Below are 23,394 nucleotides of genomic sequence, written 5' to 3' on the forward strand. Positions count from 1 at the left end.
TGGCTGCACGGGTCTAGTTTGGTGGAGATCAGGAACACGGTTTCTGGCTGTACGGGTCTAGTTTAGTGGAGATCAGGAACACAGTTGCTGGCTGTACGGGTCTAGTTTGGTGGAGATCAGGAACACGGTTTCTGGCTGCACAGGTCTAGTTTGGTGGAGATCAGGAACACGGTTTCTGGCTGCACAGGTCTAGTTTGGTGGAGATCAGGAACACGGTTTCTAGCTGTACGGGTCTAGTTTGGTGGAGATCAGGAACACGGTTTCTGGCTGCACGGGTCTAGTTTGGTGGAGATCAGGAACACGGTTTCTGGCTGCACGGGTCTAGTTTGGTGGAGATCAGGAACACGGTTTCTGGCTGCACAGGTCTAGTTTGGTGGAGATCAGGAACACGGTTTCTGGCTGCACAGGTCTAGTTTGGTGGAGATCAGGAACACGGTTTCTGGCTGCACGGGTCTAGTTTGGTGGAGATCAGGAACACGGTTTCTGGCTGTACGGGTCTAGTTTGGTGGAGATCAGGAACACGGTTTCTGGCTGCACGGGTCTAGTTTGGTGGAGATCAGGAACACGGTTTCTGGCTGCACAGGTCTAGTTTGGTGGAGATCAGGAACACGGTTTCTGGCTGTACGGGTCTAGTTTGGTGGAGATCAGGAACACGGTTTCTGGCTGCACGGGTCTAGTTTGGTGGAGATCAGGAACACGGTTTCTGGCTGTACGGGTCTAGTTTGGTGGAGATCAGGAACACGGTTTCTGGCTGCACAGGTCTAGTTTGGTGGAGATCAGGAACACGGTTTCTGGCTGCACAGGTCTAGTTTGGTGGAGATCAGGAACACGGTTTCTGGCTGCACAGGTCTAGTTTGGTGGAGATCAGGAACACGGTTTCTAGCTGTACGGGTCTAGTTTGGTGGAGATCAGGAACACGGTTTCTGGCTGCACGGGTCTAGTTTGGTGGAGATCAGGAACACGGTTTCTGGCTGCACAGGTCTAGTTTGGTGGAGATCAGGAACACGGTTTCTGGCTGTACGGGTCTAGTTTGGTGGAGATCAGGAACACGGTTTCTGGCTGTACAGGTCTAGTTTGGTGGAGATCAGGAACACGGTTTCTGGCTGCACGGGTCTAGTTTAGTGGAGATCAGGAACACGGTTTCTGGCTGTACGGGTCTAGTTTGGTGGAGATCAGGAACACGGTTGCTGGCTACATAGGAGACACACGTTAGAGGAGTGGGCCAAGACACAGGCAGTACAGATCGGCAGATGTTCATCTCTCATTGGCCACATAGCGGACATTGGTGGGCTGTCACTGTCATTCAACATTGTATACCCGATCTGGAGGTCCTATTAACCACATATGCCAACGCAGGCCATGGAGGGAGGGAGGATGGCTTTCTGTGAGCTAGGGATCGTGAACTGAGAATGATCATGACTGGGAAGGGGAACAGATTGTCCCAACATATGTGATTTATTTTTTATTTATTTATTAATAAACTGACAGACAATGTTTTTACCATGGCTGAGCACTTCTTGGCAGAGCCGGGACAAGGGGTGGGCAGGAGGGACTGTTGCCCCTGGCGCAATGGTTTATTGCAGGGGTAGGGGGCACCCTGACCCTAACCCTAAAGGAAAGGGGGGGGCGCAGTTTGGCATCGTTGCCCTGGGCGCTGGATAACCTTGTCCCGGCACTGCTCCTTGGCCTTATATAATATACATGGAGTCGGGGGTGTGATATAATGAGTTGAACTCTTATTACTCTGCAACTCAAGGTCACAGACTCTGGAGAACTTCAAGGAATGGTTTCCCAAGTATGACATTTGATGACTGGTTGTTTGGGATGTGTGGAAGCGCTGCACTTTGATGGTTTCTTTTTCCATCTGAGTATTTAGCGAATTTGTCCGGAGCTCAGCTTTAAATGTCCTCGATGCTGAGCTGCCTCCAACTGAACGATGATTTCAGGTGGAAGTCTTCTTTCTCCTGCTCCTTGGCCAACTCCAGAAAAACCTGGGAAGAAAAAAACAACACAATTTAAAGATGAAACAGCCTTTTCACACACCTTCCAGCCCATAATACAGCCAGGAAAATCAAACAAGTTGTGTGAGATCCCCGGAAGTTGTGTGAGATCCCTCAACCAAGTTGTGTGAGATCCCTCAACCAAGTTGTGTGAGATCCCCGGAAGTTGTGTGATATCCCTCAACCAAGTTGTGTGAGATCCCTCAACCAAGTTGTGTGAGATCCCTCAACCAAGTTGTGTGAGATCCCTCAACCAAGTTGTGTGAGATCCCTCAACCAAGTTGTGTGAGATCCCCGGAAGTTGTGTGATATCCCTCAACCAAGTTGTGTGATATCCCTCAACCAAGTTGTGTGATATCCCTCAACCAAGTTGTGTGATATCCCTCAACCAAGTTGTGTGATATCCCTCAACCACGTTGTGTGAGATCCCTCAACCAAGTTGTGTGAGATCCCCGGAAGTTGTGTGAGATCCCTCAACCAAGTTGTATGAGATCCCTCAACCAAGTTGTGTGAGATCCCTCAACCAAGTTATATGAGATCCCCAGAAGTTGTGTGAGATCCCTCAACCAAGTTGTATGAGATCCCCCAACCAAGTTGTGTGAGATCCCTCAACCAAGTTGTGTGAGATCCCTCAACCAAGTTGTGTGAGATCCCTCAACCAAGTTGTGTGAGATCCCCGGAAGTTGTGTGAGATCCCTCAAACAAGTTGTGTGAGATCCCTCAACCAAGTTGTGTGAGATCCCCGGAAGTTGTGTGAGATCCCTCAACCAAGTTGTGTGAGATCCCCAGAAGTTGTGTGAGATCCCCGGAAGTTGTGTGAGATCCCTCAACCATCTACCAGGTCAGATCTCCGGGGGCCTGTACAATGTCATCTGAAGATGTCCTCATCCTCCTAAAGCCTGCGTAGGTATTAACACACTACATACAATCCATCTCTGGAATGGTCTGATAAAATACATTTTTTATATAAAATACCACATTGAAGGAAATTTCATTGTTAAGGTCTAGATAAGTCTCAATAGCAATGAAAAAGTGAGGATGTTCTCTCCAAATCTGTGGTGTCACCTGCTGGAGGGTGGCCTGGGAGAAGCTGTACTCCTCGATGTTATACGTCTTCTTAGCTGTAGATAGGAAGATACATGAAGGAGGGTAAGTGTCACATCCTGAGGATTCCTTTACAGTCATGGTCATCTTCATCACAAAGTCTACCACCTTACCCTTCTCCAGCTGCAGGAAGGCCTGGGACAGGGATTGGACGTTATCCATGGGAATGTTATAGACCACCAACGAGGAGAATCTGCAGAGTAAAGACCGACATAAGTTCACGACCCTTCAAACAATTCTACGAGTCTAAGAATGTTAAAAGGGAACCTGTCACCTGCACATCGATCGGATTACTAAGCAGACAGAATATAGCTGGGTTTTAAGGGTTGATTTGAATCAGAAAATACCACATTAAGCCACTAGATGGGGCCAAGTATCATAGGAATTTTCTATATGACTTAGCTCCATCTAGTGGTCAAATGCTGTATTCTCCATTTGAAATCAATGATTTATATTTGAGGAGCACACAGGATACTGTATAGCCTATTTACATTCATTTTTTTCCCATATTCGCAAAGATTGAATGTACATACACTGGGCAAATAGCAATTGGAAATGGGAAATTTCATTGATGGGGATGGAGCAATCCTTATTTTTAAGGAATCTTATATTTATAGATTCTCAGTATTAATAACATATTCTTAGTATTTATCAGGGATATCTTAACAAGGAGTTTATTATTATCAAGGAGTTTATGGAGTTTATTGGTTGCTCATAAAATCCCAATAAAGGATTTAGGAATTGAATGTTAGGTTTTCTTCTTATTACACAGTTTTGATGAATCTAAGCCCCTGTACACACGGTCGGAGATTTCGACAACCAAATCCGTCGGATTTTGCCCGTCGGATTTTGTCCGTCGGATCTTGTCCGAAACTGTTGCATACACACGGTCGGACAAAGTTGGCGAAAAATCCGATCATTCAGAACGTGATGTCGTAATTTCGTTACGATGGGACTATGTTCAGGCTAGTAGCCAATAGCTTTGATGTAGGAATTTGATCTGAGCATGCGTGGCACTTGGTCCGATCAAAATTCTCTACACATGATCGGAGTATGTCCTATCGGACCAGTTTGTCGGAAAATATTTCCAACAAGTTGGAAAATTGGGTCCGACGAATATTCAGACGGAAACAGTCCGATGCATACCACACACAGTCGGATTATCCGACAAACCGGTCCGATAGGACACATTCCGACGGATTCTCCGACCGTGTGTACAAGGGCTAAAAAAGGTTGTACAATCAGATTGTATAATATATGGTCAGCTTAAGCCTTAAGGCTCGGGGTCTACCAGGGGCGGACTGACAACTCATGGGGCCCCCAGGCAATAGAAGATTATGGGGCCCCCAGGCAATAGATTATGGGGCCACACAGTATACACACATACAGTATACACACACAGAATACACATACACACACTGAAAACATACTGGAGAGCCAGGGCAGCTATAATCTTGTGATTTTTTAAAAAAACACAGATTTTTATATACTGTCCCTGGTTTTATTGAGGCTGGCAACCCTCATGGGGCCCCTTTGTAGCATGGGGCCCTCGGGCAATGCCCGAGTGCCCCAATGGTCAGTCTGCCCCTGGGGTCTATTATTGCTTTGGTTCCAATGAGCTGGGGATGCCAAGATCTGTTCTTAGTGAGGATGGAAAGAAACCAACTAACTAGGATCCAGGGATGTATAGTTCTTGGTGGTAATACTGGAGATCTGCTGATTATTGGATTTACCTTTAGTATTATTTTGTAAATTTAGAAGGATCTACGTAGATTTTTTTTTCAGAGTAAGATTGTGAAGTTGAAGGTAAGGTGTTAATAATAATTGGCCCAGATTAGCCCCATTACCTGGTCACATCTTTCTTGGTGGCTTGTGGGAAGAGGCGGAGGACCTCCTGGTGGATCACATCGACCTGCTGGGTCTCCTTCAGTTTGATCTCAAGGAGGTAACCTTTACCGAATTTGCTCTTTAGATGCTGGATGGATCCGATACACCTGGGGGAGGAATGCTGTGAAGGGTTATCTTGTTCCACTGTATCCTTATGCTGGGGCAGCCTTTCTCAACATTTTTACTCCAGAGGAACCATCAACTTAATTTTCAGATCTCAGGGAACCCCCTGCTAAAATGAAATAATCTTGGATCAGTGGGAAGAATTCCCCCCCCCCCCCCCCCCCGCTATAGACAACGGAATAAGAGAGAGTAGCAACAAGTATATCAAGCCAACGTGTTTTGGGAGAGAAGGCTCTCCCTTTTTCAGGGCTGTTGCTGCATGCTATTAAATGAGAATGATTCCCACGCCGCTTATATATTTGTGAGATTTCAAACAAAGGACAAAAAGAGTGGCAGCTGACGTTGCAGAGGAAACACGTTGGCTTCATGTACTCGCCGCTACTCTCAATAAAGGCCTCCTAATCTACCATAAAGCTTGTATTCTTTTGGACACCCAGGGCTCCTTCTTTCTTATTATTCCAAATTTATATGTGGAAATGACCTTAAGACTGTACCAAAAAGGCAACAGCCCAAGCCCAAAGAGGGCTCCCCGCCAGTATCCATTATTGGGCACAACCTACTGGAGGGATATCTCCCTACTCACCCACACAATCACCCCCCCCATGACCAGTGACTGATCCAGTCAGCCCAGCACGGTCTTCAGCACAAACATGTTACCCTTACAGACAGTGGAAAGATAAGTGGCATTGGTGGCAGAAATATGTAGGCACCATCAAATGGGAGGTCAATCAGCCGCAGCTCAAGTAATACCAGGCATTCTCTGTAGGAACCCTGGTTAAGAATGGCTGCACCAGGGTTACATATAATGTTTCAGATTGGTTCTCTGTGCAATACTGGTGTATCACCTGACACAGTCCTGATGTTCAGGGCCGTTTTTAAGGCAGGGCAAAAGGGGCAGCTGCCCTGGGTCCTGTCATTGTTGTGAGGCCCAAAGCAGCTGCCTCATACTTGCCAACTATCCTGGTTTAAATTCCCTCGTCCCTTGAGGTTTTAGTCCTGTCCTGTGTCCCAATAACTCTGTGTGAAGTGCTGTTACTAATGCTGTCCAGCTCTACCCTATTGTTGTGTACAGACGACCCTGTGTTTACATGTAAATTATCAGCATTCATATGTAAATAGCGGTAACCGGCAGCATTGATATGTATATCATGCCTCCCTGAGGTCATATACACAGTAATCTCTAGCAACCAATCAACAAGCAGAAATCATGTGCTGTAACCTCTAGCAACTAATCAGTGAGCCGTAATGTGTGGTGTAACCCCTAGCAACCAGTCAGTGAGCGGTAATGATACACTGTAACCTCTGGCAACCAATCGCAATAGCTGCCTGATCTGATTCAGTAAACTGGATTTGTGTCTAGCTGCTATTTATTGTATGTCTCAGAGCAGGTGGAGAGTAAAACTGCATTGGGGGGGCCCCAAGAAAAGTTTTGCCCAGGGTCCAATCAATATTAAATACGGCCCTGCTGATGTTTGTTCTCTCACCTAAGGTTCCCAGACACCATGATTGCCACGCGGTCGCACACAGCCTCCGCCTCCTCCATATAGTGTGTGGTCAGGATGGCGCCTCTCTCCTTGTTCTTAAAGGCCGCTCGGATGGCTCTCCTTTAGTGGACAAGAAATACAATGTCAAAAGGTGAACTGGTCTACAAATTCAGAGTTCCATGTGGCCACGATGACCACAAAGTAGACGTCTGCAGGGTAATAAACTTTGGCTTTGTCTGCCACTGGGCACTGTAACATTGGGGGATGTTTTACTCAGTGGCAGATGCCTTTTCAGTAAGTTCACAGCGAACAGGAACTTTCGTTTAAGGGCATGGTAGCCCACTTTTATTAAAAAGGAACATAAAGTTCATACATGCACTTGGTTGCCCACACAGGGGTTCTTCTGCCAAAAAACAATACATGAAAAATGCAAAGCCACCTGGCTCTCTTCAGCAGCACTGCCACCTAGGCTTTACAATTCAGCCCTCTTGGACTTATAAAAGGGTTCCCGCACAACTACTGTACCTCTTTTCAGCTTCCTTGCTGCTCAGGCCTTCCACTTCAGGTTCTCATTTGTCTCAGATGCGCACAGCTTTAACACACACAGTGTCTATCTAGAAAGCAGGCCCTCACTGCTCTGATCCTCAGACTTGGGTCTCTGGCTTTCTCTAGTGCACACCTGGACCACCTGGACTCCTGGAGACCTCCTGTCTCTCTGGGTGGAGCCCAGAACCCTAATCCTGACTCTGCTATAAGCCCAGGACCCACTTGCTCAATCAACCAGCCAGACTCCTGGCTGTTCCAAAAACCCGGTCCCAGGATTGGAGATTCCATCCCACCCATAACGCTATGAAATCTCCGGGCTCCAGGTCCCCAAGTGGATTTTACAAACTTTGGAGGAAACTGATAAAACAGATTCCTCCACATTAAATACCCCTGGAGCCCCTCAACCTGCCTATTTGAGAACCCTGGGCGACAATTACTAGGACAGGGAACTGTACTATCACAGCACCCAATTGTAACATAACCGAAGCAAAGCTGGAGGATGACCCTTTCCCTGCTGGGTTGCTTCACAAACAGCATTGCCATTTAAATTCATCCACATGGATAAGGTCTGGCATTACCCGTGTGGTGCGAAGGGTGCCGGAATCTGGGGACTAAATTTTACCTTACCAAGGTATTGACTCCTCCTTCCATTAGCCTGAGACCAGACTCACCAAAGCCTTTGTTGTCCTTTTGGATCCAGGCCTGTTGAAGGTTCGTCCAGGAGAACGATGGTGGGATTACCCAACATGCTGAGGGCGAAACACACCTAAAGAAAAACAGAGAAGGTCTAAAAGTGCAAACGTAAGTGTGCCAAAACTACCCAGCCATAATGTACAGTCAAGGCAAGACTTAGGGTGGTGGGGGCCTACCGTCTATACCATATTTATTGGCGTATAACAAGCGCCCCAGTGTCATTTGCAGCCTTGTCATTGCAGTCTTGAAGTTTAAAAATGGCGCCACCAAGATACAGAATTTTGGGTCCTCTCAGCAGCTCTCGGGTCCTCTCAGCGGCTCTTGGGTCCTCTCAGCGGCTCTCGGGTCCTCTCGGCAGCTCTCGGGTCCTCTCGGCGGATCTCAGGTCCCCTCGGCAGCTTACGGCACGTCTTGGGTCCTCTCGCAGTCCAGAGCAGAGCTGAGAGTACTCGACTTGGCTCACAGTCATGCCCAGTCCCTGCATTATGTCTATCATAGGGCATGACTGTGAGCAGAGCCAAGCCGATTACACATCTCTGTGTATCTGAGCAGGGCCCGTGGGGCCCCCTATTGGGCGGGGCCCATGGGCTTGAGCCCAGTCAAGCCCAATGGTAAGTCCAGCCCTGTGTACAGTATATGTTAACAAAAGAAGTGTCAGATACATTATATGCCAACAATCTATTTGGTATTTGTTTCTGCAGCTTCACAACTTCTCCTGACCCCTCTATTTCACCAGTTCCTTGTGGTGGTCCTCAGTGGCATCATGTGCAGAGCTGTAAGTCTATCACCAGACACTGAGATAAAAAAACTGAAAGACACACTAGACAGTGTTTGGGGGCTTCAGTCGCACATTGCCTTTATTATTATTATATGTTTTGCCTAGATTTACTTTTCTTTCTTTTTTTTTTTATATTTATAACTGGAAAAGAGGACCAACCGGGCCACAACAAGTATACAGTTAAAGCGACCACAATGCAGGCACAGACAATAACAGAACAAAAAAAAACATCACAGAATAAAACTTCAGCATGGGTATTCCCTGGTACCTACATTCTTTGACCAGTTGCCATGGCTCAGCGGGGCCTCCCCCCGTTTTTTAAGATATATATAAAACAATAAGAGCTTGGGTAAAGCCCTGGAGTGCTAAGAGAAGCCAGACTAGAAAAAGAGGGTAGGAAGCGGGGAAAATAGGGGGGTAGATGAGAGAGAAGGTTTAGGGGAGGGTAGGGGGAAAGGGAACTCACGAACATGGGTGTCCTGTTTCCGTACGCATAAAGCAGTGCATCTCTACGGTTTTTCATGCTACTATTTGCTTCATGGTGGGGGTCCTAGGGGGTCTCTAAGAGCCTGCCCCTTTTGTGAGTATTTAAACATATTCCAAAGCTGCCATGTTTTGGAGTATAGCTCTTGTCTATGTTGGCTCGTCAGGATTAGGTCTTCCATCTTATTAATGTCTTCCACTTTCCTAATCCAAGTATCCAGAGTTGGCGGAAGTTGAGACTTCCAAGCAAGGGGGATACAAGCCTTTGCTGCATCCACTAAATGCCGTATCAAGGATTTTTTTGTAGGAGCGTGTGGGTATGTCGGTTGCATGCAGTAAGAATAATGCCGGGTCATTGGGGATTATATGATCAGTCAATTTCTGTACTATACGGCGAACCACCCCCCAGAAATGCTGAAGTCGGCGGCAGGACCAGAAGATATGCAACAGCGTACCTCTTTCCTCCCGGCAGCGCCAGCACACATCTGCCACCGCCGGGAAAAACTTGTTCAGCACCGCCGGGGTTCTGTACCAGCGCGTGAGGAGTTTGTAATTCGTCTCCTGTATTTTGGTACAGATAGACGATTTGTGTGTGAACATGACAATTTTCTGTTTCTGATGATTAGTGAAATTGCAGTTCAATTCCCTCTCCCATTTGGTAAGGCTTGGAAGCTGGTAGTCTTCCGGGGGCGCATTCAATATTGTGTAAGCTAAGGACAAGGTATGAGCCACCATCCCCGTCTCTGACACAGTTCCTCCATGGTCGTGTGAGGTGGGTTCCCAGCAGATTAACTTTTCTATGGGGAGCAGAGCTGTCTTTGCTGAGCAATCATTGAATATCTCCATCCATGCAGGTCAACTTGAGTTATTGGGCTCCATATTCGATTTTTCTTTGCGTTTATTCTTAAACGCGGAACATTTTCTACCTTTCCTCCCTGCTGGTTGTCTTGTATTTTTTATTACAAACATTGGTGCCACTCAACCTCACACCATCCCACTCTTTTCTCTGCCTGCCCTTTACTTGTGACATCTTTATCCCCTCTATTCCACAAAAGCATTAGCACAAAGACATGAGGCAAAGCCTACCCACAGGTCCATGCTCTGAAGGTCTGATGTCCATGCTTGCCTTCAACATTCAGACCACGGTATGGCAACAATGCCAAACCATACAGCACCAAGCCTGAACCAGTCTTCTACTAGAATGCCATTCCTTTCAGTCAACACCATCCAAGACAACGACCCACCTTTCTGGAGACCCCGGCTGACAGCCTATTGGTGGGTTTTTGCAGATGATCCTTCATCTCCAGAGCTTTGGCCACCCTACAAAGACAATAGCAATCTAGTTACGCCATATAGAAGTTATTTATGAAGATGTTTGTATGGAAAACAAAATCTATAATGAACAAGGATACAACATTGTGAGCCATCTGAAGAAAGAGTGGGACAGAACTGTTCTTTGACAAAAATGAGCAACAGTGATGAAAGAAAGTTTAAAATGGTTTATTTTATGCCACCATGTAGACAAGATAAGGCCAAAGTTACATCAGATTAGTAGGGGGAACTGTTACTGATAAAAAACATGGTAGAGAGAAGAGGAAGTGGAGTCAGGCAACTACTGATCACAATGAAGATTTGACGCGTGACTCAATTTACCGCTTGATAGCGCAGTCTGTGTCTTCTTTCTTCATGCCCTTGATGGCGCCATAGATCTCCAGATGCTCCTTCACGGTGAGGTTGGGCCACAAGGGATTGTGTTGCGAGCAGTAGCCCAGTGTTGCAGAGTAATCAGTCCTGTGAGGGTCTTTTGCATTACCCAGAACCACCTGTAGTCAGGTAAGGTGAGATACAACATGTCAAACAAGTCCATTATGAGAATGACAAGTTAACTGGGGAGTATTGGAAAAATCTCTCTTCTTCACCTGCCCAGATCTTTAGGGTTATCTTTTTTTTGTGGGGTGTTGGAATCAAACAGGAATTAATATTATACATCTACACAGCTGTTTGTACAGCCGAACTCAGCCATATTGATGCCATGCAGTCTCACATGTTTAAAAGCAAGGAATGTGACACCAAGACACAATTTGAATAGCAGAATGAGTTCTATTCAGCCCACCTGGAATGTACTGAACTTCAAAGACATTGATGACGAAGACAGCCCAGGGCACATCAAATGAAATACTGGCCACAGAAGCCAAGTATGGCAGGACAGTCAGTAATTTTAGGAGGGCTGTCATGTGAACACTGATTGGTCCAAGCAAATGGGACTGGCAGTAGGGTGTGGTATGGCTGAGGTATGTTTAACAAAAAGGGTTGCAACCATGAGTTCGGTCTCTCTCTCTATTCCATCAGGAGGTCGAGTCATAAGGGTCGATAAAGTATGGCTTATATTGTACTTTGATTTGTATGCTATGTATTATTGTAACTTCTATTGATATCTTATGCACTCTTTCTTATTTCCTTGGGAAATAAATTAGATTTAATTGATCTTAGACCGTGTATTGATTTCATAGCCAATGGTGGTAATATTGTGAGATTAACGATAACATGTGCTTGGCGTGTTGATTGATAGCTAAACTATAGGGACTAGACAAAGGAATATATAACTGATGATAATAATAATTGATTGAATTGATCAGTTACTTCATTTGGCACCCCAGAAGGCGTGTAAAACTTATTTTTACACAGAATCCACAAAAATCTAATGTATTTTTGTTTCTGAGTCCCTGTAAGTCACGACGATCCTCAAAGACACCCAGAACTGAAAGTCATCTCTAGTGTGGACAAGATTGGCGCTGGCTCGCGAATTCTGTAACCACGCTTGGATGAGCAGGAAAATTCTGTGAGATATTTCACTGGTAGGAAACGCACACATAAAACCTGGTGAGAACTGTGACTGATATATATATATGTACGTATTGTTGTGTTTGCTGCAAACTTGTAACCAGAGGGCAAATTGGCACACTGGCGAGATAGGGACTGATCATCCCTGGTTATGTGATATAACCGCAGATTGACAGGATAAACCATACAATTTTGAGGGAAAAGTGGAAATATCCACGTGATTGTGAAAAAGCTTTCTGTCCCAATAGAAATTCCCTATGACCTGCTATCGGATAGGAGGGCATTGAATAAGAGTGTGTTCTCCTAAAGAAATTCGTGGGTAAACGGATTTGTATTTGTTTTTTTGGGGTTTTTTTTTTTTTGTGTAAAAAAAAAAAAAAAAGTGGGGGAAATATAGGTTTTATTTCTACCCATGTGAGAGTGAAATAGCTCTGGTAAGATGACCTGCAACCTAAGGCATTGATTAAGAGTGTGCCTTGTGTCTTGTGTATGTATGCTGTAGAACCACAAGTCACTGGAAATTTAAACGGTTCGTATCTATTTTTTTTTTTTTGTTTGTTTGTTGGTAGGAATCTGTCTTTGTGGGGGTTATCTAGTTGTTTATCTGGTTTCTATTGTCTAAGCAACTGGTGGAGCAACCGTAGTGTGGATAGGCTAATTAACATATCAATGGAAGCCATTGAAGGTTTCATTAGCAAGCATGGTGGGATTAGATTTCAACTTACTCACGAAAGTAACTAAACATATCAATTCAATGAACTTTTGAGACAATGTAATACACATAACAGTCTCATAAGTAATAAATCAAAAAAAGGCAGGAAACAGAGAATGGCCAATGCCTTATGCATGTTAATGAGAATGAAAGAAATTGCGGAACAAAAAGAATTAGAATGGTTTGCTGATAGAGAAAAAGTGATGGAACAGGTAAGTGATATAGCAATGGGGATTGAAAAGGCTGATGCAGATGCTCGTAGTCGGATTAAACAATTAGTGACTGAAAAATGTGTATTGCAACAGAGATTAGATGAATTAGAACAAACGTGCAAATTAAGAGAAAGTTGCATTGCCTCTTTGAATCAAAGGGAGGCTGAGAATTTGCAGGTTATCACAAGGCTTAAGGCACAAGCAGCCATAATGGAGTTATCCTCCAAGTGTGCAATGGTGGAGGTACCCTCCGCACATGCTCAGTGTACAGAAAAGCTAGAAGTGAAACATGAAGAAAACCCGTATGCTATTATCACTGCAAATGATAGTACTGTGATGGGAATCGATGTGAAAGAAGCAAATAAAGGTGGGATAACTGCACTTGAAATTGACTCAGGAGTTGAAACTTCTGATGACTCCTCAGACAACGAAAGTGTAAAGTCTGTGCATTCCAATCGCAGTAATATTATCCAGCAATGTGGATTTCCAGCGCCATATGCTAAAAAAATGGCCTATGCAGGGAAACCAGAACTAAAATGTTTTTTGTGTAAAAGGGGGGGTCACTTTTCAAAATATTGTCGGGTGGCGAATAATGATATCGAAAGGAAATTATACCCGAAAACGACCCCAAGGCTTCATGTGTGTTATTCAGCCAGGTGGGGTAGCCATCCACAGCATGGAACCCATAGTAATCAAACCCATTTCCCGTGTAAAACGCAAATGCGGGGTCTACAAACTAAAAAGCAATATGTAGGACAGTTGCTTAGAGTCAAAATGGAGGTAGACGCATGGTTACTCAAATATAGCACTGGGGGAAACAATGTTAGCAGAACTTAGTGAGCTGCAAGCATGGTAAGAATATTCTGGTCAATGTTTCCCGGCTATGAAAAAGGTTTGATGTAAGTTTCAGGTTCAGAATATGATAGAGGACCTTGATATAGATATACATTTTTTTTTGTTTTTGTTTTGTACTTTCAGGGATAAACCTCTGAATTGATATTGTGATTTTTCTTTTGTGGGGTTAAAAGATGTTTCAGTTATGAGTATTGTTTGTCTTGTGTTTCTTTAATCTTCTCTTATTGTCAGTCTTTGTAAACTTTTCCTGAGTAAGATCCAATACTGCTGATTAACATAAGAATTGTGTTTTCCAGAGACCAGGAAGAAGTTAAACTGGTTCGTATACGGACATTTGCATTTGTTTGCAGGTCTCTCAAAGTGAGAACAGTGGGAAAAATATAAACAGAACAGGGGTTAGGTTATTGTAAATGCATAATCGATTACCGTATATACTCGAGTATAAGCCGAGATTTTCAGCCTCTTTTTTGAGGCTGAAAGTGCCCCCTCGGCTTATACTCGAGTCACCGCTGTCTGACTGCTCGATCAGCGTATCGAGCAGACAGACGGCGGACATTAAAATTCAAAAGCCGCGCCTCCTTCTCCGCCTCCGCCTGTGATAGGCGGAACACTGAATTTCCCAGCAGTCAGTGTTCCGCCTATCACGGACATCCGCTCATTCTCATACTACGGACGAGTATGAGAGGATGTCCGTGATAGGCGGAACACAGGCTGCTGGGAAATTGAGTGTTCCGCCTATCACAGGCGGAGGCGGAATTTTGAATTGTAGAATGGCCGCCGAGAAGAGCGGCGATCCATCGGCACGGCACGGGACGGAGGAGGCACGGGACGGAGGAGGCACGGCACGGGACGGAGGAGGCACGGGACGGAGGAGGCACGGCACGGGACGGAGGAGGCACGGCACGGGACGGAGGAGGCTCGGGACGACGGCGGCTCGGGACGGAGGCTTGGGACACAGGTAGGCTGGACACACACACAAGGCTGCACGGACACACACACACACACACACACACACACACACACACACACACACACAGGGATGGATGGATGGATGGATACACACACACACACACACACACACAGGGATGGATGGATGGATGGATACACACACACACACACACACACACACACACACACAGGGATGGATGGATGGATGAATACACACACACACACAGGGATGGATGGATGGATGGATACACACACAGGGATGGATGGACGGACACACACACAGGGATGGATGGATGGATGGACACACACACAGGGATGGATGGACGGACACACACACAGGGATGGACGGACACACAGGGATGGACAGCCATGTCTCACCCTCGGCTTATACACGAGTCAATAAGTTTTCCAGTTTTTTGGGGGTAAATTGGGGGCCTCGGCTTATATTCGGGTCGGCCTATACTCGAGTATATACGGTATCACATGGTACCATGAGCTCATTAGTTAGTAATTGTTTGCAAACAATGAAAAATAAATAGTACTAAAGAGTTACAAATGAAGCTAAAATGTTGTGATGATACATATGCTTTGTTTTGTTTTTGTTTTTCGTTTTCCCCCATTAACTAATTGTATTTCAGATTGGAATGAGCACGCTCCTCAGGAGAAAAGTCCATGGATGTTGTTAACTAAAAGTTGAGTGTTTGTCATTGTTTTATGGTGGTTGTCTTGTCATGTTGTTTGTGTGATCATGGCCAGATTTTACTTTTTTTTTTTACATTTTTTGTTGTTTTATTTTTTTTGTTTTTTTTCTTCTAAAATTTATTTTTTATTTTTTTGATATTGGTTTAGTCCTCTATTTTAGTTATATTTTTATTCAGGTGGAAAAGTAGTAGGTCTAATCCACCTGAAAGGGGGGGGGGAATTGACAATGCCCTCAGTTAGAACCAGTCACCTGAAAGGGGGTAGTGCATACATCGTAAAGATACAGATAGATGCATTGTTTTTGTAGCTTGTAAAATTTGAAGTTTTTGAGAAGCAACACTGACGTTCAGTTTGAAACATTTTTTGATCATACCATGGGGATCCATTTTACAGTGGGTTCAGCCTAAAGAGGTCATGGTTGTTTGGATAGTTTGGTCAGAGTTGCAGAAGCCAGGAATACTGAGGTCCTGGGCTCCAAGGAGGGAACTATAAGTAAACATGGTAAGCGAGCAGATATTGTGGATAAGAAGTTGATACTGCTCTTGTTTTTCACTTCCAGAATCCAAGCGGGGCGAGAATTGGAGAGGCTTCTGGAACATGGATGACAGATGATCATCTGGTTGGCAGCTTGTCTGTGCCACACCATACCACAAATTTGTTCTGATAAACATCAGGACAGGAAAAAAGGAAAAACTTGAAAGATTCAGATTATACTTGTTTTTTTTTTGGTATGGACAATTTGGTGCTAATGCTGAATCTGAAAGACTGTGCCTAGCAAGAGAACTTGTGAAATATTTTTGCTGAAGTCTCTCCTGATGAATGCAAACATGTTATTTATACATGTGCAATGGGTTGGAGGTTGGGGAAGAATTATGACACATCCAATCCGTCAAAACATGAAAATGTAAAATATGTGTTTTTTTGTTGGAAGGAGGAATTGAAAGAAGAAAGGTTTTAATGTGTTACATGTATTGATGTAACAGAGTTAATATGGTGCAGGTACCCAGGAGGCAGACTGGTGCTTATGCATAATAAGGTAGCTGTGGGTCAGACTAAAGGGTGCCAGGTGACATATCAATGGGGGAAAACTTCCTCGTAGGGGTGGTGTCTCAATCCTAGCGGTCCTAGAGAGAAGCATTCGGTTACTGGACATGCGGGACACCAGAACTAGACATGGGGAAGATATGCCTGGTTGATGTCTTACCTGAGAGGTTGAAACCCTGCACAGATAATGCCAGTGAATACACACAGGAGCATGCTCCGTTAAAATAAAGGGAACAAACGCTGGCTACCAGGGTACCGTAGGACTTCACCACATGGCGACAGAAACCTGTCATTGGCTCTGGCGCGCACTCTGTGGCAGGTGGAAATATCAGCCAACATCAAGCTGATTGTACCGTCTCTGTATGAAGGGGCAGTGGCCTGATGAGTTAGCATCACCGCTCAGTAAGATTTTGCCAAAACACGCTCATATACAGAAGTACAGGCTCGGTCTGTATATTTGGGTGGCATCAATGGGCTTACTGACTGGGGATTCTATCTTGTTGCATTTGAGACTATATCACACATGTGATCAGAGAAGATGAATGCTGGAGGCAGGTGGATATTTCCCTTTGTCGGAAACATGACCATGATGTCCTTTGTATGCCAGGTCAATACGTGGGGATGAACGAGTAATGTTGGGAAGTTATTTCTCTCTGTGTTCGGGATGGAGAGATCATTGCTGGGAAGAAGGCACCCAGGTATTATTTAGGACATAGGCGAGTTTATTTCTTTGTCCTAAAGAATACCGGTGTAGTGTTGGTCATGGAACTAGGGGGTTCCTTGAACCTAACCGTAGGTAGAGGTGCATGGTATACAATGGGCATGATCTCTGAAATCCAGGCATAGGGGTGGAATGGTGTGGGTTTGGTAATTGTTGTAAACTTATATGTGTAGTTAAGCGATATTTATCTAGAAGGGTCTCCCATTTGTCTATGCAAGTTGAGGGACGATTTGACAGTAAGCTCTCTGTGTATAAATTGGAGACGTTGCTGCCAAGTCAGAGCCCTGCAACGCCGCTGTGAGCAAGCCTGCCTAATCCCGACCCGTATTTACAGTAAAAGGTTATAGGAGGTTGGAAGCGGGGTGCGTAATACATATATATGTATATATATATTATGGTAATAAGTTGATTTATGTTTGTGGTAGAGTGTGACCTATGGGTATTGTAGGCTAGTAATATGGGCAAGAAAGGCCCTCCTCAAGACTCTGGGTCTGAAAGCTGGGTGATATGTTGCTCTGAATGGGTGCTAGTGAATGGTGAATGAATGGGCACCCCTTGCCTGTACTGCCGTCCTGAAGATACCCAAGATGCAGAATGGTGACATGGAAGCTGTCGCTGAAGAATGGTGGAGATGTGTCACTCAGTGGCAAAGCGGCACGTGTTGGGAAACATCACATGGTAAAACAATTATGGACTGCTTCATAGGACCTGTTTCTGCACACGTTGAAAACCCAGCGTGGTAAGACAATTGTGTACTGTTCCATGAGAGATGTCTCGTTGAAAACAACCACACGTTACACAAGCTAAGGACTGTGCCACAGGTACTGGTTCAGAAGCACATGTTGGGGAACTACACACGTTAAGACAGTTATGGACTGTTCAATAGGAGCCGTGTCTAAAGAAGGGTGGTGTGCGCCTTTTAGGCGCAAAGCGGAATATGTTGGAATCAAACAGGAATTAATATTATACATCTACACAGCTGTTTGTACATCCGAACTCAGCCATATTGATGCCATGCAGTCTCACATGTTTAAAAGCAAGGAATGTGACACCAAGACACAATTTGAATAGCAGAATGAGTTCTATTCAGCCCACCTGGAATGTACTGAACTTCAAAGACATTGATGACGAAGACGGCCCAGGGCACATCAAATGCAATACTGGCCACAGAAGCCAAGTATGGCAGGACAGTCAGTAATTTTAGGAGGGCTGTCATGTGAACACTGATTGGTCCAAGCAAATGGGACTGGCAGTAGGGTGTGGTATGGCTGAGGTATGTTTAACAAAAAGGGTTGCAACCATGAGTTCGGTCTCTCTCTCTATTCCATCAGGAGGTCGAGTCATAAGGGTCGATAAGTATGGCTTATATTGTACTTTGATTTGTATGCTATGTATTATTGTAACTTCTATTGATATCTTATGCACGCTTTCTTATTTCCTTGGGAAATAAATGAGATTTAATTGATCTTAGACCGTGTATTGATTTCATAGCCAATGGTGTTAATATTGTGATATTAACGATAACATGTGCTTGGCGTGTTGATTGATAGCTGAACTATAGGGACTAAACAAAGGAATACATAACTGATAATAATAATAATTGATTGAAGTGATCAGTTACTTCATGGGGTCAATTAGTTACTGTCGTGGTCCACCCTAAAACAGCAACCAGTCTTAGCCCTTGTACACACGGTCGGAGAATCCGTCGGAATGTGTCCTATCGAACCGTGTCGTCGGATAATCCGACTGTGTGTGGTATGCATCGGACTGATTCCGTCTGAATATCCGTCGGACCCAATTTTCCAACATGTTGGAAATATTTCCCGACCAACTGGTTAGATCGGACATACTCCGATCATGTGTAGCGAATTTTGATCGGACCAAGTGCCACGCATGCTCAGATCAAATTCCTACATCAAAGCTATTGACTACTACCCTGAATGTAGTCCCATCGTAACGAAATTACGTCATCACGTTCTGAATGATCGGATTTTTCGACAACTTAGTCCGACCGTGTGTATGCAACAGTTTCGGACAAGATCCGACGGGCAAAATCCAACGGACAAAATCCGACGGACAAAATCCAACGGATTTGGTTGTCGAAATCTCCGACCGTGTGTACAGGGGCTAAGAAGTTCCTCCAGAACCCCAGTACACAGGCTCTGAAGCCCTCCATTGCCTGCCAATTTTCATCCTCACCTGTCCAGCCGTTGGCTTCAACTCTCCTGCCAGTATCAGCACAGATGTAGTCTTGCCGGCTCCGTTGGGGCCCAGAAGCCCCAGGACTTCACCTGTGGAAGAAAAAGATTTGAACAAAAACTGTTGCAAAATTCACCGGACCTGTTTTACAAAAGTATTTCAAGAGAGAACTGTCTGCATTTCCTTCTAGCAACAAATCAGATCCTTTGCTTCATTCTACTATAAACAATGTAAGAGGAACTATCGTCTTTTCATTATTTTTAGAGCTATATGAAGAAGGGAAGAGCTGCAAACAACTGAAGCAATAAACATTTTCTCTATATGCCCAGGGTCAGACTCTAGGAAAAATGTACCTTTCTTGACACAGAATGAAGTGTTCCTGATGGCTGTCCTCTTCTTTTTATTCCCAAAACATCTGCAGGTACCTGACCTCTCCTTAAACTCTTTGCGCAAAGCGTCTACGAGGATGGCCGGCCTCTTAAAGAAGGAAAAACACAACTTAAGAAATAATAACTATTTTTCGCTTTCTTCAGTTCTTGTCTCTGCCCGTGGTATTAACTGGAGTAGTGAGACTATCTTTTCTGAGGCCACAATTATTTCTCCGTGTGGTCCCACCCAAATAGTGTCTGTAGTTTATGTTCTTGCATAAAAAAAATCGTAACACTTCACAAACTGTGAAGCAACTTTGTTTTATCTGATCAGGAAATAGGACCGACTGTTGTCACTCAGTAAGCAGCGCAGTCACTCCTACTGAAAGCCAAATGCGCACATTCAGATGGTGTGCAGGGCTTAAGTTGAAGTCTAAACACATACATTTAGCCAGACATCCAACATTACCTCTTCCTCTTGATCTTTCGTTTTTAAGGTGTTAACCCTTTCTCTCTCTGCCAGGACCTCCTCATCAGCATCCTCCAGCTGCTCGGGATTCTGGGTAAAGGGATGTTCTCTATTGGTAAACCTAATTGTAGAGATGGAAGTGTCAAACCCCATATTGGCTGTGTGTTCCCCCTCTGGCTATAGTTCCTCTTCTACCATATATATTTTCATGTTTTACTGACCCACCTGAACACTGGATCTTGTGTTAAGCTCCTCGTTCCGAACTTAAATTCTAAGAACCACAGGAGGCCCCAAATTGTGACAATTTGAAGGTACGGCTGAAAAGGGAGGCAGAGAAAACTCAAATTTTTGGAGAAAACTCAAATTTTGTGGTGTAGAGTAATGGGACAATTATAGAAGATTATAGAACCTTACAATGAGCAGGTGGATGTACACTGCTTGTTCGGTGTTCTTATTCTTACGAAAATAATAGATGACCTATAAAAGAATGTGACTTTTATCAGTTCATTATGTCTACACAAATCTCCTCCTGTCATGTACTATACAGTGATTTCTCATCATACTGTTGTATCTTGCAGGGGCGGACTGACCATTGGGCCACTCGGGCACTGCCCGAGGGCCCCATGCCACTAGGGGGCCCCATCAGGATTGCCAGCCTCAGTAAAACCAGGGACAGTATGTAAAAATGTGTTTTTTTTTATATCTGTCTCTGAAATGTCCCTTATCGACATCCTTTTGGTCTAAAAATCATGAGATTATAGCTGCCCCACCTCTCCAGTACCTTCTCAGCCAATAGAAACATGTCTGTGTATACTGTGTGATTGTATACTGTGTGATTGTATACCGTGTGTGTGTGTTTGTGTATACTGTATGGCCCCATAATCTCTGATTGCCTGGGGGCCCCATAATCTCCTATTGCCCGGGGGCCCCATGAGTTGTCAGTCCGCCCCTGGTATCTTGACTACTTTCTGACTACTACTTTAGTAAGAAATGAAACGTAGACGTTAATACTTACCAACTGCAAAGAAAAGCCAATCAAGTTGGTGGGTGGCATCAGGAACAAGAAAGTGAAATAGATTCCCTGGAGTATGGAAGGGTTGTCCTCATAGTTTAGGAGCACAAATGAAAACACTGGAGGGATGAGGTTAGACTGTCGGAAAAAGAGATGAGGATAAACTATCAGACTTATTCCGAGGACAGACGGAGAAGTGCACTTTGATAATATGGTCACCATGCTGGGGACATAAACTAGACGAGCAATAAAACACATTTATGTACTGCACCGCTAAACTGGAAGCACAGCAAGGTAAGTAAGCAAAGACTATGGGGCCACATGTGAACAAAGACTTGGGAAGGGTACAAGCAACCCTTATGCCGCGTACACACGATCGGACTACCCGGCGGACTTAGTCCGGCAGACCAACCGCCGGACTTTGTGGCGGAGGTCCGCCGGACTTTCTGAACGAGCGGACCTGCCCACACACGACCGGACTTTTCCAGAGGACTAGGTCCGGCGGACTACCCGCCGGACCGCGGCGGGAGTCCGCCGGACCATGGCGGGAGTCCGCCGGACTTTTGAAATGAACGGACTTGCCCACACACGGAGGAAAGTCCGTTCATTTTGAACACGGCTCCAGGTAGATGGGACTAGCGCAGAAAGTCAATGTCGCCGCCTCCATCGGCGAGATTGACACCTCGCTGGCCCAATCACCTGGTATGGACTTAAAGGGGAAGCCCTACGCTGAAAAAAAAACGGTGTGGGGGTCCCCCCCCCAAAGTCCATATCAGACCCTTATCTGAGCACGCAGCCTGACCGGTCAGGAAAGGGGGTGGGGACGAGCGAACCTCCGCTAGTAAAAGAGCTAGCAAAAGAGCAGAAGATAGTGGAGGAGTCCGGCGAGAAGACCCCCCAAGATGGAAGACCACTGGAGCTGTGCAATAAATTATTTTAAAAACATGTGTTGTCTTTTTTTCTTTGCACTTTTTTCACCAGGTGAATGGGTAGGGGTACATGGTACCCCAATACTCTTTCACATAGGGTGGGGGGCCGGTATCAGGGGGCCCCCTTATTAAAGGGGGCTCCCGGATTCCGATAAGCCCCCACCCGCAGACCCCGACAACCAATGGCCAGGGTTGTCGGGAAGAGGCCCTTGTCCTCATTAACACGGGGACAAGGTGCTTTGGGGTGGGGGCGCCGCAGGGCCCCCCTTCCCCAAAGCACCCCCCCATGTTGAGGGCAGGCGGCCTGGTATGGCTCAGGAGGGGGGGGGGCGCTTGCTCGTCCCCACCCCCTTTCCTGACCGGCCGGGCTGCGTGCTCTGATAAGGGTCTGATATGGACTTTTGGGGGGTGGGCACAGCATTTTTTCGGTGTAGGGCTTCCCCTTTAAGTCCAGGTGACGGGGCCAGCAAGGTCAATCTCGCTGATGGAGGCGGTGACATTGACCTCCTTTGCTAGTCCCTTCTACCTGGAGCCGTATTCAAAATGAACGGACCTTCCTCCGTGTGTGGGCAAGTCTGTTCATTTCAAAAGTCCAGTGGACTAGCACACAGACGGCCGGATTGTCAAAACTTCTAAGTCCACCGGACTTTTGGGAACAAAAAGTCCGCTGGAGCCCACACATGGGCGGATTGTGTACGCAGCATTAGAAGAGTGTGAATGGTAAAGACCAGGCTTCTTCTGATGGGAGTCTGACATCTAAGCCATGTCTGCTGAAGAACTAATGTGTCCCCTAGATCTCCTTCAAGAAAATCCTTAATATGGGAACCTGACATTTTATATACTTACCAAAATGAAAAAGAAAGACCATCGGTCATTATGAATTTTTCTCTTCCCAAGAAGCAATGCAATTAGATAAACGTAGAGGACCACAGCCATTCCATAACCCAAAATTTGCCCAACCTGCAAAAAAACAAAACAAAAAAAACACAACTTAACACAACGCAGTGAAGGAGAATACAAATGGCTGAAACCCAACGTGATCGTGAAAATCCCAAGATGAGCATAAACACCCCAAGATAACAAGGCTAACCCCAGGTGAGCAGGTACCTCTCAAGGTGAGTGGAAACACCCTAAGATAAACAGGATAACCCCAGGTGAGCAAACTTCTCTCAAGGTGACTAGGGATATCTGTCAGGGCTGGCTTAGCCCTTCCTTCTCTGGGCTGGCTGCTCACCTGTCGTCTAATTGCCAGCTCTCCTCTCTCTCCACAGTTACCAGCTGTTC

At 45.3% G+C, this 23,394-nt stretch overlaps 1 protein-coding gene across 1 annotated transcript in view; it reads right to left on the reverse strand.

Annotated features, from left to right (window-relative positions):
• Positions 1 to 1,447: 1,447 nt before the first annotated feature.
• Positions 1,448 to 23,394, reverse strand: part of LOC143936206 (ATP-binding cassette sub-family A member 10-like) — a 95,215-nt gene continuing 73,268 nt past the window's right edge. Inside the window, exons 26-40 of the mRNA XM_077460615.1 lie at positions 22,957 to 23,070; positions 21,185 to 21,319; positions 20,584 to 20,646; positions 20,395 to 20,486; positions 20,170 to 20,290; positions 19,686 to 19,809; positions 19,333 to 19,424; positions 10,752 to 10,921; positions 10,343 to 10,418; positions 7,816 to 7,910; positions 6,599 to 6,718; positions 4,952 to 5,098; positions 3,218 to 3,297; positions 3,066 to 3,121; positions 1,448 to 1,991 (exon numbers count right to left, since the gene is read on the reverse strand). Coding sequence (XP_077316741.1) covers positions 1,899 to 1,991; positions 3,066 to 3,121; positions 3,218 to 3,297; positions 4,952 to 5,098; positions 6,599 to 6,718; positions 7,816 to 7,910; positions 10,343 to 10,418; positions 10,752 to 10,921; positions 19,333 to 19,424; positions 19,686 to 19,809; positions 20,170 to 20,290; positions 20,395 to 20,486; positions 20,584 to 20,646; positions 21,185 to 21,319; positions 22,957 to 23,070 — 1,578 coding nt within the window. The 3' untranslated portion in view covers positions 1,448 to 1,898. The remainder of the gene's footprint in view (positions 1,992 to 3,065; positions 3,122 to 3,217; positions 3,298 to 4,951; positions 5,099 to 6,598; positions 6,719 to 7,815; positions 7,911 to 10,342; positions 10,419 to 10,751; positions 10,922 to 19,332; positions 19,425 to 19,685; positions 19,810 to 20,169; positions 20,291 to 20,394; positions 20,487 to 20,583; positions 20,647 to 21,184; positions 21,320 to 22,956; positions 23,071 to 23,394) is intronic.

The sequence above is a fragment of the Lithobates pipiens genome, unplaced genomic scaffold (genome assembly GCF_037356315.1).
Source record: "Lithobates pipiens isolate NorthernLeopardFrog02 unplaced genomic scaffold, aLitPip1_a1.2 Scaffold_28, whole genome shotgun sequence".
NCBI classification, from domain to species: Eukaryota; Metazoa; Chordata; class Amphibia; order Anura; family Ranidae; genus Lithobates; species Lithobates pipiens.